The sequence below is a fragment of the Mus musculus genome, chromosome 6 (genome assembly GCF_000001635.26).
Source record: "Mus musculus strain C57BL/6J chromosome 6, GRCm38.p6 C57BL/6J".
NCBI classification, from domain to species: domain Eukaryota; kingdom Metazoa; phylum Chordata; class Mammalia; order Rodentia; family Muridae; genus Mus; species Mus musculus.
This window is the reverse complement of record NC_000072.6, coordinates 106,769,138-106,784,286: the sequence shown is the minus strand read 5'-3', so window position 1 is coordinate 106,784,286 and position 15,149 is coordinate 106,769,138. Positions and strand designations below refer to the sequence as shown.

The following is a 15,149-nucleotide window of genomic DNA, read 5'->3' as shown; positions in this document are numbered from 1 at the left end:
ATATGATGACACACTTTGGTTACTAAAATTATAAAGGGTCATGTGAAAGTAAGAATATATTTTCCAAGCAAGTATATTGTTGCTTATCTCTGCATCATTAACGCGCGTCAGGTACATGAGTACAGTGCCCCTGCTTACAAACCCACGAAGAACCAATACTAGGGTAAAGAAGCTTGATGGTAAACACATAGACCACCTTCAGAGCCCGATGCCAGTTACACTGGTCTGGGACAGATGGGTATAGTTAACACATAGTAAGCATTAAACAGATGTATTTCTTAGTAAACTCCTGCCAAGAAATCTAAAAAACTAGAAAAATTAAACAAGTAAATTTGAGCATGTATGATGTACATACCACTGAAGGGAAATGGAGTTGGCCCCTGCCTTTCAGCAGCCTTTGAGTCATCACAAAGGCTTAAATGCAGTCTGAAAGTGTGCTAATGCCTAGGAAAGCCAGACAGCACTTTCTATAAAAACCAGTTGTCTAGTGGAAAGTGTAGATAGCAAATGTTACTACAGGAACACACTGCGATTTGCACTAAGTCAAAAAAGGACTTGAGAAAAGTTACAAGAGGGACCAGTTCAAGCAGCAACCTACAAGAGCATCCAAAGGCATTTAGAATCGTACTCCTTGGAATAAACAACCTAAAGGGGAGAAGCCTGGGATTTAAATTCAACCAGCTTCATCTTTAAAATACAGACATCGTACGTGGTCTCAGGTTTAGTACCAGTGTATGTTTTTAAGGGCTAAACATTATGGCTTTTGTTTTAAACCAGGAAACATTAATGGATAGAATTAAGAAACAGCTACGTGAATGGGATGAAAATCTCAAAGATGATTCTCTTCCTGAAAATCCAATAGGTATGGCAAGTACTTGCTATCTATCTCTGGCATGTTGGTAAAGGGAAAACAAGCCTTAAATATTACTCAGTTTAAACCAACCTTTGAATTCTGAAAAGGCACTTACATTTCTTTTAGTTTGAACATTTTTTAAAAAGGAATTACTATTGCAAGCTACAATGGAATCCTTACTGTTAATTTTCTAACTTAAGTTGAATTGCAGACGTGCCTCTCATGTAGATACTTCCTGTTCTCTACAGAGCCTTTACAAGTGAAGCTGGCTCCATGACTTACTTTGATATGTCATCTCTATTTGTTTATAAGTCACTTCAAGTATATGTTTGACTTAAAGGAAAGTGACTGAAGTGTATATTAATGACTCCTAAGTTTAAAGCCTGCAAACCTCTCTGTCTTTTAAGACTTTTCTTACAGAGTAGCTGCTTGTCTTCCTATTGATGATGTATTGAGAATTCAGCTCCTTAAAATCGGCAGTGCTATTCAACGGCTTCGCTGTGAATTGGACATCATGAACAAAGTGAGTAAAGCCTCCACGTCATCATTTAGTCAGTCAGGCTACATAGACACATAAGAGAGTCGAGATCACAAGCTACCTCGACTGTGTAGTAATACAAGCAGATGCTACAAGTACTTGTTTACCTGCCACAGTTTGCAGTAATCTGACATGCTTTATAACTTAGACCATTTCAAATTTGGAGGATTAGGAATGTATCAACAATAAAGTCTTGTCCAACTTTGAATAAGGTATATTCAGTGTGAAAATTTGAGCCATTTATTTTTGCAGTCAATATAAATTTGCCTGCTTAGGTATGATCTACAGCCCAAGACATTAGTGCCATAGAAAGGTTTGTTTATTCATCATCTGGGTAACATGCCTATTTCTCCATTTAACCTTTGTAGTGTACTTCCCTTTGCTGTAAACAATGTCAAGAAACAGAAATAACGACAAAGAATGAAATATTTAGGTAAGATCTTTATTACATTTTTAATATATTTCCATATTCCCTTCTGTGGTTCCACTTTCCATATTTTCTCCAGTGCCTAAAAAATATGCGTTTATCTCAGTAAAGGAGATAAACACAGGGCAAGCTGTCTTACAGCCTGGAAACATCTGTAATACAGTCTTTTTCCCCTCAATTTTTGTTTAGACACATCCTATCTTAAAGCATAATAGGAATGCTTCAAGCATTATACTTCAGCTAGTTCTGCTACACGGGACCAAAATTGGGTGGGTCTCTGAACATGTGCTGATGCTGTGAAGCTTAACACTTTGATGAATTCATTAGAACTACAGATCAAGAAGGTCAGGAAACTGATATGTAGGTAAAGTAACTAAATGTCCAAAGATGAAAACATGACCTCACTAGGCTTTGTAAACACATATATTTACCTTTGAATCATCAAAGAACATTTTTAAGCAACAGAATATCTGCCAACCTCCTGTATACTTGTCTTACATTTTACACAAAGTACTATATAATATCTAAAATTCAAAGGTTAAAAAGCATAACTTATGTCCCAAATAAGTAAAAAACTGGGATTACTATTTTTCTTTTCATTGTCTTATTCTCCACATTATTTCTTTGTCTGTAGTTTATCCTTATGTGGTCCAATGGCAGCATATGTGAATCCTCATGGATATGTACATGAGACACTGACTGTGTATAAAGCGTCCAACCTGAATCTGATAGGCCGGCCTTCTACAGTGCACAGCTGGTTTCCCGGGTAATACAGCTGTTTACTTTTCTTGTTGACTCTTCATTTAGTTTTAGATGAACTTTCTAGGAAGATACAAAACAAACAGGACAGGAATAGTTTGATCACTTCATGAATGGGTTAAAAGCAGGGACATGAGATGTAGAAACCAGTAAATCCTGCTTTCTCTAGCTTGCTTTAACCTTGCTCTCCCTTTTACTTTGGAAGTGGCAGAAGAATTAGGGATTAGTGACTTATTATCTTATTATCCTTGAACAAAATCCTCTTATTTGGCATCATTCTTGAGGACTGTAAAGCTAACATTAATATGCAGAATCCTCTACCTGAGAAAAATGGTACCCTGAGAGCAGAAGTGCCTTGCCTGTCTTCCAGGGGTTCATGCTCTCCTGCATCACCTTCACGTGCATCTCCAACAGAAATGGAGAAGAAAGCTGTGAGGTTAAAGCTGGAGCCAACAGCAACATATAGACACGTGCAGTAATAAATTATCCAGTTATAACAGGGTGGCTTTGTAAATTTGAGGTGTCAGAGAAATCTCACGAGAAGCCTAGTACAAAGGCTAAAAATAGGTTTTAACTTATATCTTTCCTTCATTTTATAGGTATGCATGGACCATTGCCCAGTGCAAGATCTGTGCAAGCCATATTGGATGGAAATTTACAGCCACAAAAAAAGACATGTCACCTCAAAAATTTTGGGGCTTAACTCGCTCTGCTCTGTTACCCACAATTCCAGAGACTGAAGATGAAATAAGTCCAGACAAAGTAATACTTTGTTTATAAGTGCACCTGTAGGAGTGACTTCCTGACAGATATTTCCTCAAGTCAGATCTGCCCAGTCATCACTGCCTCTGATATATGTGTATAGTGGGTTACAGCATTTGCCTACCAAGTTCAAGAGCATATTTAGGGAATGAGAAAGCAGTATAAAACATAAGGCTGGGTTCCAAAATACTTGCTTTTTAGTAGCTTGGTGCCATGGATTATCCTGTTGAGTCTATGTCATGACAGGATAGGAAAACACAGTTGAAATAATGGGAATGGCCATGGAACAGGATAGGGGCACCACTGCTCTAAATGATGAAGCTCTAAATGATGAATGCTCCAGAAACTGGGTTGGTAAGCACAAGATAGAGGCAAGGCAGTGTAATTTTAAAAGGACTTTGCTCCTTTCAATTTTCCTTAGCTTGTCTGAGATACTGACCTGTACATTTTGAACATATTAAAGAGTAACTAAGTATTCTGAGCAGAAATAGCAGCATTTGGTGTAGTTGCACTTTTGATTTGATGAGCCTGTGATGTGCTAGATCCCTTTAACTAATGTATATGTCCATTTTGCATTTTATTTGCAAATATAAGTGAACAGTATATATTTCTAGGATTATACCATTTAGGAAACAGGTTTACATAAACATAAATATCCAAATCTATTCTATTTGGCTGAATTATGTCAAAGTAATCAAGTAGAATACTGAAAAGTGTAAGTACGTAATAAAATGCAACTCAAGAATAGGCTGCTCCTTAATGTCATTTTTTCAAAAGTTCTACTTGTGTTTCATTCAAGCTGCTGTGATGGAGTGGGGAATTATGCCTTTACTGCTGCAGTATAATCTGATGATCCATGGACTGTTTACCATTACTTTCAGATAGGACTGTTTAAAGGAATCTTACACAATATAGCAGCTTTGATGTCACTCCATCTGTGCAGATGACAACAGCAGAAACTCCATAGTTTAAAATCCAGGTATTTACTGACCTGGGTGAAGTAGATTTTGACACGCCCTTTTATAGCACATCACCTTATTTGACTTCAAGAAAATTCAAAATCCAAAAGCTGCTGTTTACTTGTACAGTACACAGATATCTATGAGCAGCTATGCAGTAAGTAACTATGTAAGCTATCAGAAAGCTAAGCCATATCCATCTAACTTGTAAAATAAACAATGTGTTCACTATCTGTGGCACCTGATATAAAGGCAAGAGTCTCAGCACAAGCCCTCCTGTTATTCCTGCAACTTTCTGAAATCAGAACAATCCTGTTATAAATAGATGCTACTATGGACTCATTCAGGAAACCACTAAGAAAACATAGTTTCTCTTCAACAGTTACTACATTTTAAGATCAACAGCACTGCTCCACAAGCATTGGGAAATTCAGGAGGTAGACTTGAGCTTAGTTTTTCTACCTACACTCATGCTGGTTTTGGGGTCTCAGTAACACAGGAGGGGAGAACACCAGCCTTACCAAGACTTCCCCTGTTTCATACAGGGCTCATCTTTAGGTCTTCTTTATGTAACTTAGTAGTTCATCTTTTTCCATCCGGTAACCACTTTTCTTCCACTGTTCACGCAACTGCTGTAGCAGGGCCCCAATTTCCTTCCCTGAAGAAATACCCACTTTCCTGATGTCATGTCCACTCACAGGGAACGGCGGGACAGACCACTGCTGCATCTCTTTGAGAAGACCATGCTCTCCTTGGTACTTCAGCAGCTCACAAACACGGGCAGTTGCATCTGGTTCCCTAGACTAAATGACACAGTTTTATCACATACTAAACACTCACAATTTCATTCTACTATTTAAATACTTACATCAAATCTACAGTGTGAAAAAGTTACTTTTCTCTAGTTAGTGAGAACTATTTTCTGCTCAGACCTAATACATACTTACGTCTATCACAAAGTCTTGGTATGGTTTCAATGGTTCTGAACTATCTGTTGCTTTAATCAAGTCTTTCCTGTTTTTAACTATAAATAAACCCAGGTTTTTCTCCTCTTTTGAAATTTTCAATCTCAAGTCCAATTTTGTGACATCATCTTGTACTTTGAATAAAGAAGCCAAAAGAGTCATTGGTTTTGGTGAAAAGCCTTCAACATTTTTACTGACTTTGTTAAATTCTTCTAAATTTGCATTAGCAGGTAAACCTGTAAACAAAAGAGAAAAGTCATTTTTTTCTTAACTACAAAACCCTCACTCACCTCTTAAACTATGCAGATTTTTAAGAATGTGTAGTGTTCTTTCTCCACTGCTTATTATCAGCCCATTCGTCACTCCCTTAACTCCTAGAAGAAATCTATCATGTTCCTGTTTCCTGTAGCAGCATGTCTTGTGAAGCTCAGGAGCTGTGATCATATCAGGTACCAGCATATGCCTTCTCAGTCATGATCCTGTCTGCACACATTCCCTACTCAGCAATTGTATGTTCTTGTAAAACAGTCAAAGTTACTGTCTAAAATATACTGGCTATAGTTATTAATTTCCTTTCTATATATTAAGTGTTTTGTGAAAGAGCTTATTATACATTAACTTATTGCTTCATCCTCCTCTCTATGAAGTAGCTTTTATTTTGAACCCTTTGTGATTATAAACCAACCCAACCTGCAAAACCAGTAAGCTTCATCAAATTCAGGTGTTCTCTCTGAACTATTCTTTACCAATAAATAAACTATTTCCATCTTTAATCCCAAAGTTTATCTCAGAATTTCATTTCACTACTTTAAATTCCTTAGGTATGTATGTAACACAGGACATTTTACTTTAATGCTTTTTACACTAGGTATTTTGTTGCTAGAAATTCACACCCTTATAACCTGTTCTCACCTATGTGAGGAGCCACACCAAGATCATAGATCAGGTGGATCAAATGGTTTACATGGTCACCAGTAAGAATTTTCTTCAGTTCTACCCAAATCCTCTCTCCTGATATTCCAGCCAAACCTTTGGCATTTTCTGCAATTGCTTCTAGAGTCTCATGGTCATGGTCACCAGGTCTGTCGACAATTCTGCCATAAAACCTGTAAGATATTTGATGTGTGACCCTTTTTGTTTGTTAAGTTTATTACAAGAGAAAAAAACATCCTCAAGAGTTTTGTTACCTCTGTATACGTACATGCCTGGATCAATATTTTCCATTTTTACTAGGGTTGTCCCGTCTACATCTAGCTGAGGTATCAACCAACCATAGACAATGCTACACTTTTAAATCTTGATGTTTGGTCTGTTATTAACAGACTGCATAGACTCAAGTTTAGAAAACTTCGATTTATTGATAAAATATGCTATGCTACACAGTACTCTGATCTCATCAGTGAACAATGTTACTAGATGTACCCTAGCTAGGTAGAGGGTTTTTGATTTTTTTCCTTAAAGGTTAAAATTTGGATTTAAAAAAAAAAATTTACTGGTAAGAAATTATCAAGATACAACCTACAAAATGAATGGCACATCTGATGAGGCATTAGATTATAGAAGAAACTCAAATGCACATGAAATTACAGGATATTATTCCAGTAAGAATAGCACAAGTGAGACAGAAGTCATACAGAAACCTACTTGCAAAGCTAACCTGAAATAAACTAGTACAGGCCCTGTGAAAGCTGGGGCGGCTCCTCTGAAGACAGAAAAGAGATGCACCCTCGAGTTTATCTATCCAAAGGCAGTCAGGTCTGTGTCAGGATGTGATCCTGGCTCTCCTGTGTTCACTGTGGTTCACTTTTGAAAACAAACAGCCAAGAAATGAAAGTGAACTGATGATCCACTGACAAAAAATGGAGCACACCAAAAATGTGGTACAGTGACCTCAAACTCACTGTGTAGCCAAGGCTGGCATTGAACTCATGGCCTTCATGCCTTAGGATCCCTCAGTGTTAGGATTATAGGCATATCCACCACCATATCTTGTCATTTATAATAATAAAGTTAGAGATAAGAGTTAAATAATCTGGACACAAAAAGCCAAGTAATGCATAATACACATGTAACCAAACTAGGGTAAGCTGAGGACTAGGATATGTTAGTTGACTTATCCATGAGGACTAAGGTACAAGGACACAGATGACATTCTCATCACTGCTGCAAAGTAGAGGGACTACAGATAACCAAAAAGTTCACAAGGGGATTGAATGCTTTTAGCCTAAACATGATAGCTTTGAGGGAAGAGATGTGTTTACCTTCAATACCAATGTATCAAGACATTATATATACATGTATAACTAGTGTTTATGCATCAGTTAAAAATCTACAAAAATTAAAACCACTAATACCCACACAACTATCACTGCATTTCACACTTAGCCAGTTTCTCCAACTTTTAAGTATCGGAATACTCTGATTTGTTGTACCACTTGCTAGCACTCTCTTTCTGTGTCATTTTTTGGTGAGGCACCGAATATGTTCCAGAACATCGACTCTAGGTCCTTGAGGTAGAGCACAGCTTAAGTCATTTCTCTGTAGTAAGATCACCGAGCACAATACCTGGCCTGTGGCAAGAATTTAAACTACACAATCAATGAAGGAAAAAGACATTAATGATGTAAAGCTTTTATATAAAACATACTACAAAGAACGGTTTGATTATGTATACTTCTGAATAAAAGCCACAGAATGCTACTCAACAGCTACTTGGGTGTCTCAAAGGGTGACACGCAAAACTAAAATTTTCTAGTGTTGAAATTTATAAGTTCTTACCTGAAATACCTTAAAATTCGAAGATAATCTTCCTGAATTCTCTGTTTTGCATGTCCAACAAATCGAACCTTTTTATTTTTTAAATCTGCATAACCATTGAAGTAATCAAACAGTGTACCATCAAAACCTATTCATCAGAAAAGAGGGAAGAAAAATCATTAGCAAGGATTTAGTGGGAAGAAAAAACATCTGAAAACTACCACAAACAGTAAAGTTCAATAAGAGTAAGAGTTAAAAATGAAAGCCTAGGTTGTACCAGTATTCATATATATTACTATTAAATGAGAGACAGAACCTTCAAGAATAAACAATCAATTTACCACACTTGTGTACAGTAGGATGGATGGGAAGACACCAGATAGAACAGCAGATAGACATAGAAGATAAACAGCAATAGATAATCTTCTAAACTTAAGACTTGATATTCCTAAAATAACAGGAGAGAACTAAAGAGCATTAGATAATCTTCTAAACATAAGAAATACTATTACAAAAATAAGCATAGCAGGAGAGACCCTGCCTCAAGGGAACAGCTGGAAAGTAATGCAGAATAGTCAGCACCTTCCCTAATCTGTGCACACGCCTGCATACATTCAGAAACAAGAAAATCTTTAAAACACTGTAACAGACACAGTAGTAAAACATCTACTCCATCCATGAACTGCTGGAGCGTACCAAAAGGCTGGTTCTACAAAACCAAGGATACAAGATCTCATTGACACAGGTAACAACAGGATATCCAAGATGAGTCCCAGTGAGGTTTCAGTATTGATGGTGTAGCACAAGCCGGAGGCCATGTACCAGACCAAGGAATCACTTTTGTAGTGAAGATTTGCAAGCAAAGAAGTACGGACAAAATGCTATACTGTGAGACACACTATAGCTTCCACAAAGAGGTTTTTCTCCTTTGTCAGGGAGGTTACAAGGGCGCAGGGCTGATACAAGGGGAGAAGAAGATGAGTAGGACTGGGGTACACGATGTGTACTTTAAAAAAGATTCAATAAAAAGTTTTCATTTTTTAGAAAATATAAATAAGCTTACTGGCAAAAAGAAAAAATGGAAAAGTTACAAGCTTGATTAAATTTCTGGGGAAAATTATCTCAGTACCAAAATACTAACAGCTAATTTTCCTAATATGCAAAAGCTGTTTTGAAATAAACAGACCAAGATGGCAAAATACATATTAGGCTCAGCATTTAAGATACTGAGAAGTGTTTCTAAGATGATCTGAACACACACTCAAAATTCAAAAACAAAAAGCAGACCATATTAAAAACAGGTTAAAAAAATTAAAATCCAGAAATCTTAAAAAATAACATTTCAGCCTTAAGTCACAATACAAGTTTTTGAAAAGCTTGTCAGATTTCCCTCAGATTGGGTAATCTGATAACAGGCTCTAACAAAGCAGGCACCCTGGGTGGACTCTGTGAGCCTATTAATCCCTCCCTCCCTCCCTCCCTCCCTCCCTCCTTTCCCCTCTCTTATTAAGCACTGAGTTACTTCCTAATCTTCACTACAGTACTAAAATGGAAACTGACAAAAACACTCCAGTTTCCAGGTAGTGATGTTAATATCAGCCAACAGACTCCGATAGGTTCAACGTAAATGATGGATAACATCTCCATAGCACAGGCTTAAACACAGGCTTAACACAGAAGGAGGCTCTCAAACAGACCAGTCCTATCTTCTCAAAAGATTACCTAGAAACATAGAATTTATAGTGAGATCTCTTCGTTCAGCGTCTTTCTGCCAGTCAGTTGTGAATTCTACCTCTGCATGTCTTCCATCAGTGGTAACATCAATTCGGAGTGTAGTAACTTCAAAATTTTCTTCATGAAGCTGAAATTAAACACAAGTTTTTGTTGTTACCGTTTGAACTTTTAGCATAAGTATACATGTGTTTGCCACAGCCAAGGCCAACTTGCCCAAATTTGTTGTCTCCTTCCGCTATTAGGGTTCTGGGGACAAAATTCAAGTTGTCAGGTTTGGGAGCAGGTGCCTTTCCCTACTGAGCCATGACACTGGCCCCACAAGCTTCTCACTAGTTTCTGTATTTACCACACTATATTTTTTCTAGTTATTTTAATGTACATCATATGTCATTAATTTAACAAAGGAGATATATTCTAGGAAATTTGTTGCTAGGCAATTTCATTAACATTTATTTAAAACTTTTTACAATAAATTTTGAAACTTAAGGTACAACTATAAAAATAGTTTATGTCCTATTGTAAATCATACTCCCTCTTTTTAAAAGGATTGTTTTGTTAACCAAACACAAATTAGTTTCATTCAATGAGGGAAGGATGGAGTTGGTCGTTCCCATGATAAGAGTAGTGCCTTGAGGAACAATCCAAAGACCTGAATATAATATAGTTCCAGAATGCATGCAAACTTTGACCCTGAATTAATGAAAAACTATAGTATCAATACCCTAGAAAGGCAGGCAAGGGAGGATTATATGTGCTTGCTGTGGAGAGAGAGGTAGCAAGGAAGTTATCTCACAGGAATGATGAGCATCTTCATACCTACAAATTACCAACATAATCTAAGAGAGAGGACTTACTTGGTTTTACCGTAGAAAATGTAAAAGTGAGAAAAGTATCAAACGTATATAAGTAGCTCCAATGAAAGAGGATGGAAGATTCCAGAGGGTAGGCGGCATGGACATTTCTATTGAGACTTTTTAAAACACGGGACAAAAATGTTACACTTCAAATAATCACAGAATGCCATAGCCAGTACGGTCGGGTCGGCTGCACTCACCCTGGCAGTGATAGTCCCATGTTTCTCTCCTTTGTTGTTGATCATGCGAATGCCAGCTGACTGGAACATCTCCTTCATCTGAGTAGGGGTGGCAGTGGTGGCGAAATCCACATCTTGAGGCTTCACCCCATTCAGTAAATCCCTCACTGCTCCTCCTGCTATTCTTAATTCATGATTCTCTTTGGCAAATAATTCTGAGGAAAGAAGGATTTGTTTGGTCTGGTTTTTGTTGTTTTTTAAGTGCAATGTATGATTAAAGATTAAGGATCATATAAGAACAAGGTTTTGTCATATATTACAGATAGTAGAGGTCAGTGAACTGAGCAATCTTGTATGACAGTGAAAGCAGGCCCTCTCTTCGGAAATGGTTCTTCTACTGTAGAACTGCAGGAGAGATCTTTGAAAACTTCTTTCTTCTCCGGAAGGTAGTTCAAAGTTCCAAGATGACTTAGAATCATCACTATAAATATGATAATCATCAACAGAAAAGCAAGCAATAAAACAATTGTGCTTGCTTCTCTCTGGTGTTATGTGTGTACTTTAGAATCAAAGTCTTCTATACCCTTTGGGACAAATGTAGACACAGTATGCTTACACAGGAAACCTATGAAAAACATTATAGCAAAGAACCCTTAAAAAATAAAACTGTATACTGTTTGAAACCAATCTGCACATGGGCTATACACAGTATGACCACTATCCAAGGATGCCTTCCACAGCTCATGAAGGATTACTCTGGCTTGCCAGTCAGTTTTAATCTGGGTTCTCACCACCTAACTACAGAACTAGCTTCTATCCATGCAAAAGCTAAGAATGCCATCAGATAGCAACTTGGTCCTATACAACAGCTGCCCTCATTTCATTGTACCTTCATCAAATGTACAACCAAGTGTGTATTTTAAACTCGCACTGATTTATGACTCTGTTCTGTAAAACTACAAAACTTCATGAACCTGCTTCCATGTTTGAAGGTGGAATTTGAGGTAACCTAAATCTGTTTCCCTCCGATATGGATACCCAAATGGCTCCCCTTTAGAAGAGAGCTGTGGATTTTAAGTTGATAACCAAAGATAATGTCTACTTTCTGAAAACATTATGCAGATCCCATTTCCTAAACTCTTTCTACACAAACTAATCCAGGTCCCAATATTGTAAAGAGTCCGTTCCAATGCCCTCTTGTGGGTCTGTGTAGACAGCATTCTTCTTTTACTGCAAGAAGCAGCTTGGCATATCCTTGGGGATCATGAATCCAGCTAAGCCCTTCCCTAATTACAACTCAGGATAGATTCCTCAACGTCGCTGTTATACCATACTCTTCCATCTACTCTAATCAAGCTGTTTCCCTCTGTAGATTTTCTAAAGTGGCTTGACTAAACAGTCTTGCCTTAGGTAAACATGGGCTCTTAAAGAGGCTAAAACTTCCTTCCATAAGCTCTCTACAATAAGGGTTCATGCCCCCGTAATTCTCAATCAAGTCTCTCAACCTATCCCTCAGCTAAGTATCTTTAAAATATAAAAATTCTATCTCCAATGTTCACAAAATTAATGGAGTTCATGTCCCAAACAATTGAAAAGCTGTCCAGACTGGGATCCGCCTCCTTTAGCACCTAGAGCAGTCCTCTACACTCTGGGCTCATTCTGACCCAGAACTCTCGAGTGTCTTCTTTACCTACTTGCTCCAGCATCTAGCCCCTGAGCTCCAGTCTCCATAGCTGGGTTACTCTAAAGCCCCAGAGTAAATACTAGGCACATCCTCCTCCCAGAGTATCACCGTGATGTCTAAGTGATGTCACTGTGATGTCTAAGTGATGTCACTGTGATGTCTAAGTTCTCTAGCACAGTAAGCAATGGCTCCCATAACCAACTTTGTCTCATCTCTCTCTAATCGTTGCTTCACACTTTACCTACACTGAACTCTCTCCTTGTGGTTTACTTCCAACTTTGTATGCTTTGAGTACTTCACTCCAGGCAGCTTAACACCTTGTTCAATCCTGCTCATTGGCTAGTGGTCAAACTTCTTGTCCAGTAACATCAACGACTTACAGAAAACAGCAAGACAGGCTTTAAGGGTGTGGCTTCTGGTAAGATGACCATGTTCTACACTTAGGAATATATGGGCAGCACAAATTGGAGTTGATGCGTTATTTAAAAACAAACAAAAAAAAGAACTTGGGAGAAGAAAGTAGGAATTAGTTTGATTCTGATCAAGCTGTATGAAATTTTCAAGAAATGAAAATATCTTTAAAAATATTCAAAAACCTATAATACTGAACATCTTTAATATTGTTTCTAAAGAAGAGGCAACAGAGAACAGGAAAACTAGGGCTGGGAGAAGATATGAGAAAATGTAACAGGTTCACTTAGCCCAAATTGGAGCTGTTATATCTGCAGTGTTTACTCGGCATTTGAAATGTGTGAGTTTGATAGACATGTTATATGTGCTAGATATATTCTACATATACTATTAATTTCATTCATTTCATTTTAGTTTTCTAGTGGACAGAGAATTTCTGGAATTTTTCACTCTGATTAAATCACAGTGTAAACAGCATCATAAACTTACATTGAGCTTAAAATGTTCTCCTCGGTAGGCACCTAAAATACCATCATCTCATTTCAAGAGTAGAAAAGTAGCCCTGGAAATACCATAATCTTCAGGCAATGTTTCTCACAGTTTCTTCAACATAATTTATGGAGTAAAAACAAAGCAAAGAGAGTCAGCAGAATCCCACTGTTTGATTTAAAAGTACTTCAAGGGTCTAGGAGGTGTCTGAGTAAAAGTCTTTGTCACCAAGACTGACAACCTGAGTTGCATTCCTGGAACACACACAGTAGAGACTATTGACTCCTGTAAGTAGCCTTCTGAGCTCAACACAGAACAAGCACCCTGGTCATCCCAGGAATAACAAGGCACCTCAAGTGCATGTCCGTCTCTGAGGTGGTTTACACAACCACACACTATACTCCTGGAAGCCAATTTTTTTAAATATATCAGCAGGTTTTAAATTGCAGTTCTATATTTAGATTTACAGGCTTTTTAGGTGCACACACAGAAAAAGAGGGAAAAAAATCTATTTCCTTCTGTTCTCTCAGAGAGCAATACAACAAAGGAAAACAGAGCTTCGTTGTTAACAAATCAGATGACATCAGACTCTATAATTTAAAACCCAGCTCCTTCAATTACAGAAACAGACAGGCACTTCACTTCCCAAGCACGTGTTCTCTTCTGTTCAGAACACATATCTAAAGCTCTTGGGTCTCATTACATAATGTATGGTAAATGGAATTTCTTGGAGGACACAGAAAAGTTGTGCTTCATGCTGCAGTCAACTTCCCACCATTCTCAATATACCCCAAGTTGGCCTGTCTTTCATTGGCGCTACAAAAATATCCCAACACTGACAGAAAGATGTCTGCCTCGTCCTTTTCTGCAGTTAACAACTCCAAAGCCCAGAGGACAATCTTAACTTCTCACCTGTCAGGCTCTTCAATCCTTCGGTGAAAAGGGACTGGAATTCTGGGGACTGCAACTTCATTGTAAACAGGTATCGCTTCAGAAGGCACAATCTACTCCAACTACACCTCAGGACCTGCCTGTGCCAAGGATACAGGACGCTCTGCATCTGGAGACAAGTCGCCAATCACACATCTAAGGCGCAAACACACAGGTAACGCCAATTACACTTCAAAAGGAGGGCCAACAAACGCTGTCCGAAATGAAAGTGATCCTTTCAGGAACGCTAAACCACTTCGGTGGCAGCTACCCAAGTACTCTTGCTATGATTACTATATGGGAAGCAGGAGGGATTTGGAGTGCCAGAAAATAAAATATTAGATCGGCAGCAACAGCAGGTTTCCAAAAAACACATCAGTTGCACGTGCTCACCACCCTCCTCCCCTACCCAGGGTCGGCCTCAAGGTTACAGCATGCCAAGTTGGAACTCTGCGGGGTTGCCTCAGCAATTCTCGCCGCATGCCCGACCTCTAAGAGGTGGGAGCTCTTAAAGGGCCCCAAGAAAAGTAGCGCGCCGCGAGGACAGCGACGCTCAAGCCGGTCGCGTATCTGAGATAGCGACTTTCTCCCCTAACTCTGGAAAACTGCGGGGAACCGGCCCTGAGATACGACCGCCGCCCACGGCTCAATGAAGAGAGACCGGGCGTTGCCTAGAGTAGGGAGCAGCCTCCACCTCCCGCCATCTCCCAAGGACGCGTTCAGACGCACGCTGCACAGCCAGGTCGCCAAGGTGTCTTAGAAACGTGGCGCTCCTACTCCGAAGACCCGCTTACCCGCCTGCTGCCCGGGCCGCACGCGCACTTCCGGGTCGCGGACCAGTGACGTCA

General features: G+C 38.7%; 2 protein-coding genes across 8 annotated transcripts in view; one reads left to right on the top strand and one right to left on the bottom strand.

Annotated features, from left to right (window-relative positions):
• Crbn (cereblon) overlaps positions 1-6,043 on the top strand; it is a 21,856-nt gene extending 15,813 nt beyond the window's left edge. For 2 of the 3 annotated variants that reach the window (NM_021449.3, NM_175357.3), the window contains exons 7-11: positions 778-862; positions 1,261-1,376; positions 1,760-1,824; positions 2,453-2,584; positions 3,177-6,043. In NM_021449.3, coding sequence (NP_067424.2) covers positions 778-862; positions 1,261-1,376; positions 1,760-1,824; positions 2,453-2,584; positions 3,177-3,357 — 579 coding nt within the window. In that variant the 3' untranslated portion in view covers positions 3,358-6,043. Of the gene's footprint in view, positions 1-777; positions 863-1,260; positions 1,377-1,759; positions 1,825-2,452; positions 2,641-3,176 lie in introns of all 3 variants that reach the window. The other variant, XR_001785159.1, reaches the window with a different exon arrangement.
• Positions 1,813-15,149, bottom strand: Trnt1 (tRNA nucleotidyl transferase, CCA-adding, 1). Of its 5 annotated transcripts, none has more exons than NM_001242358.1 (9): positions 15,031-15,149; positions 14,284-14,457; positions 10,809-11,002; positions 9,743-9,881; positions 8,042-8,168; positions 6,176-6,369; positions 5,246-5,499; positions 4,820-5,101; positions 1,813-2,640 (listed from the first exon to the last, which is right to left on the bottom strand). In NM_001242358.1, the coding sequence occupies exons 2-8, from the start codon at positions 14,429-14,431 to the stop codon at positions 4,853-4,855; spliced, it is 1,305 nt and encodes a 434-aa protein (NP_001229287.1). In that variant the 5' UTR covers positions 14,432-14,457; positions 15,031-15,149; the 3' UTR covers positions 1,813-2,640; positions 4,820-4,852. The 5 variants fall into 5 exon arrangements, with proteins under 5 accessions (NP_001229287.1, NP_081572.1, XP_006506644.1 ...); NM_027296.3 differs by having other exon boundaries at positions 15,096-15,149; XM_006506581.4 differs by having other exon boundaries at positions 14,996-15,140.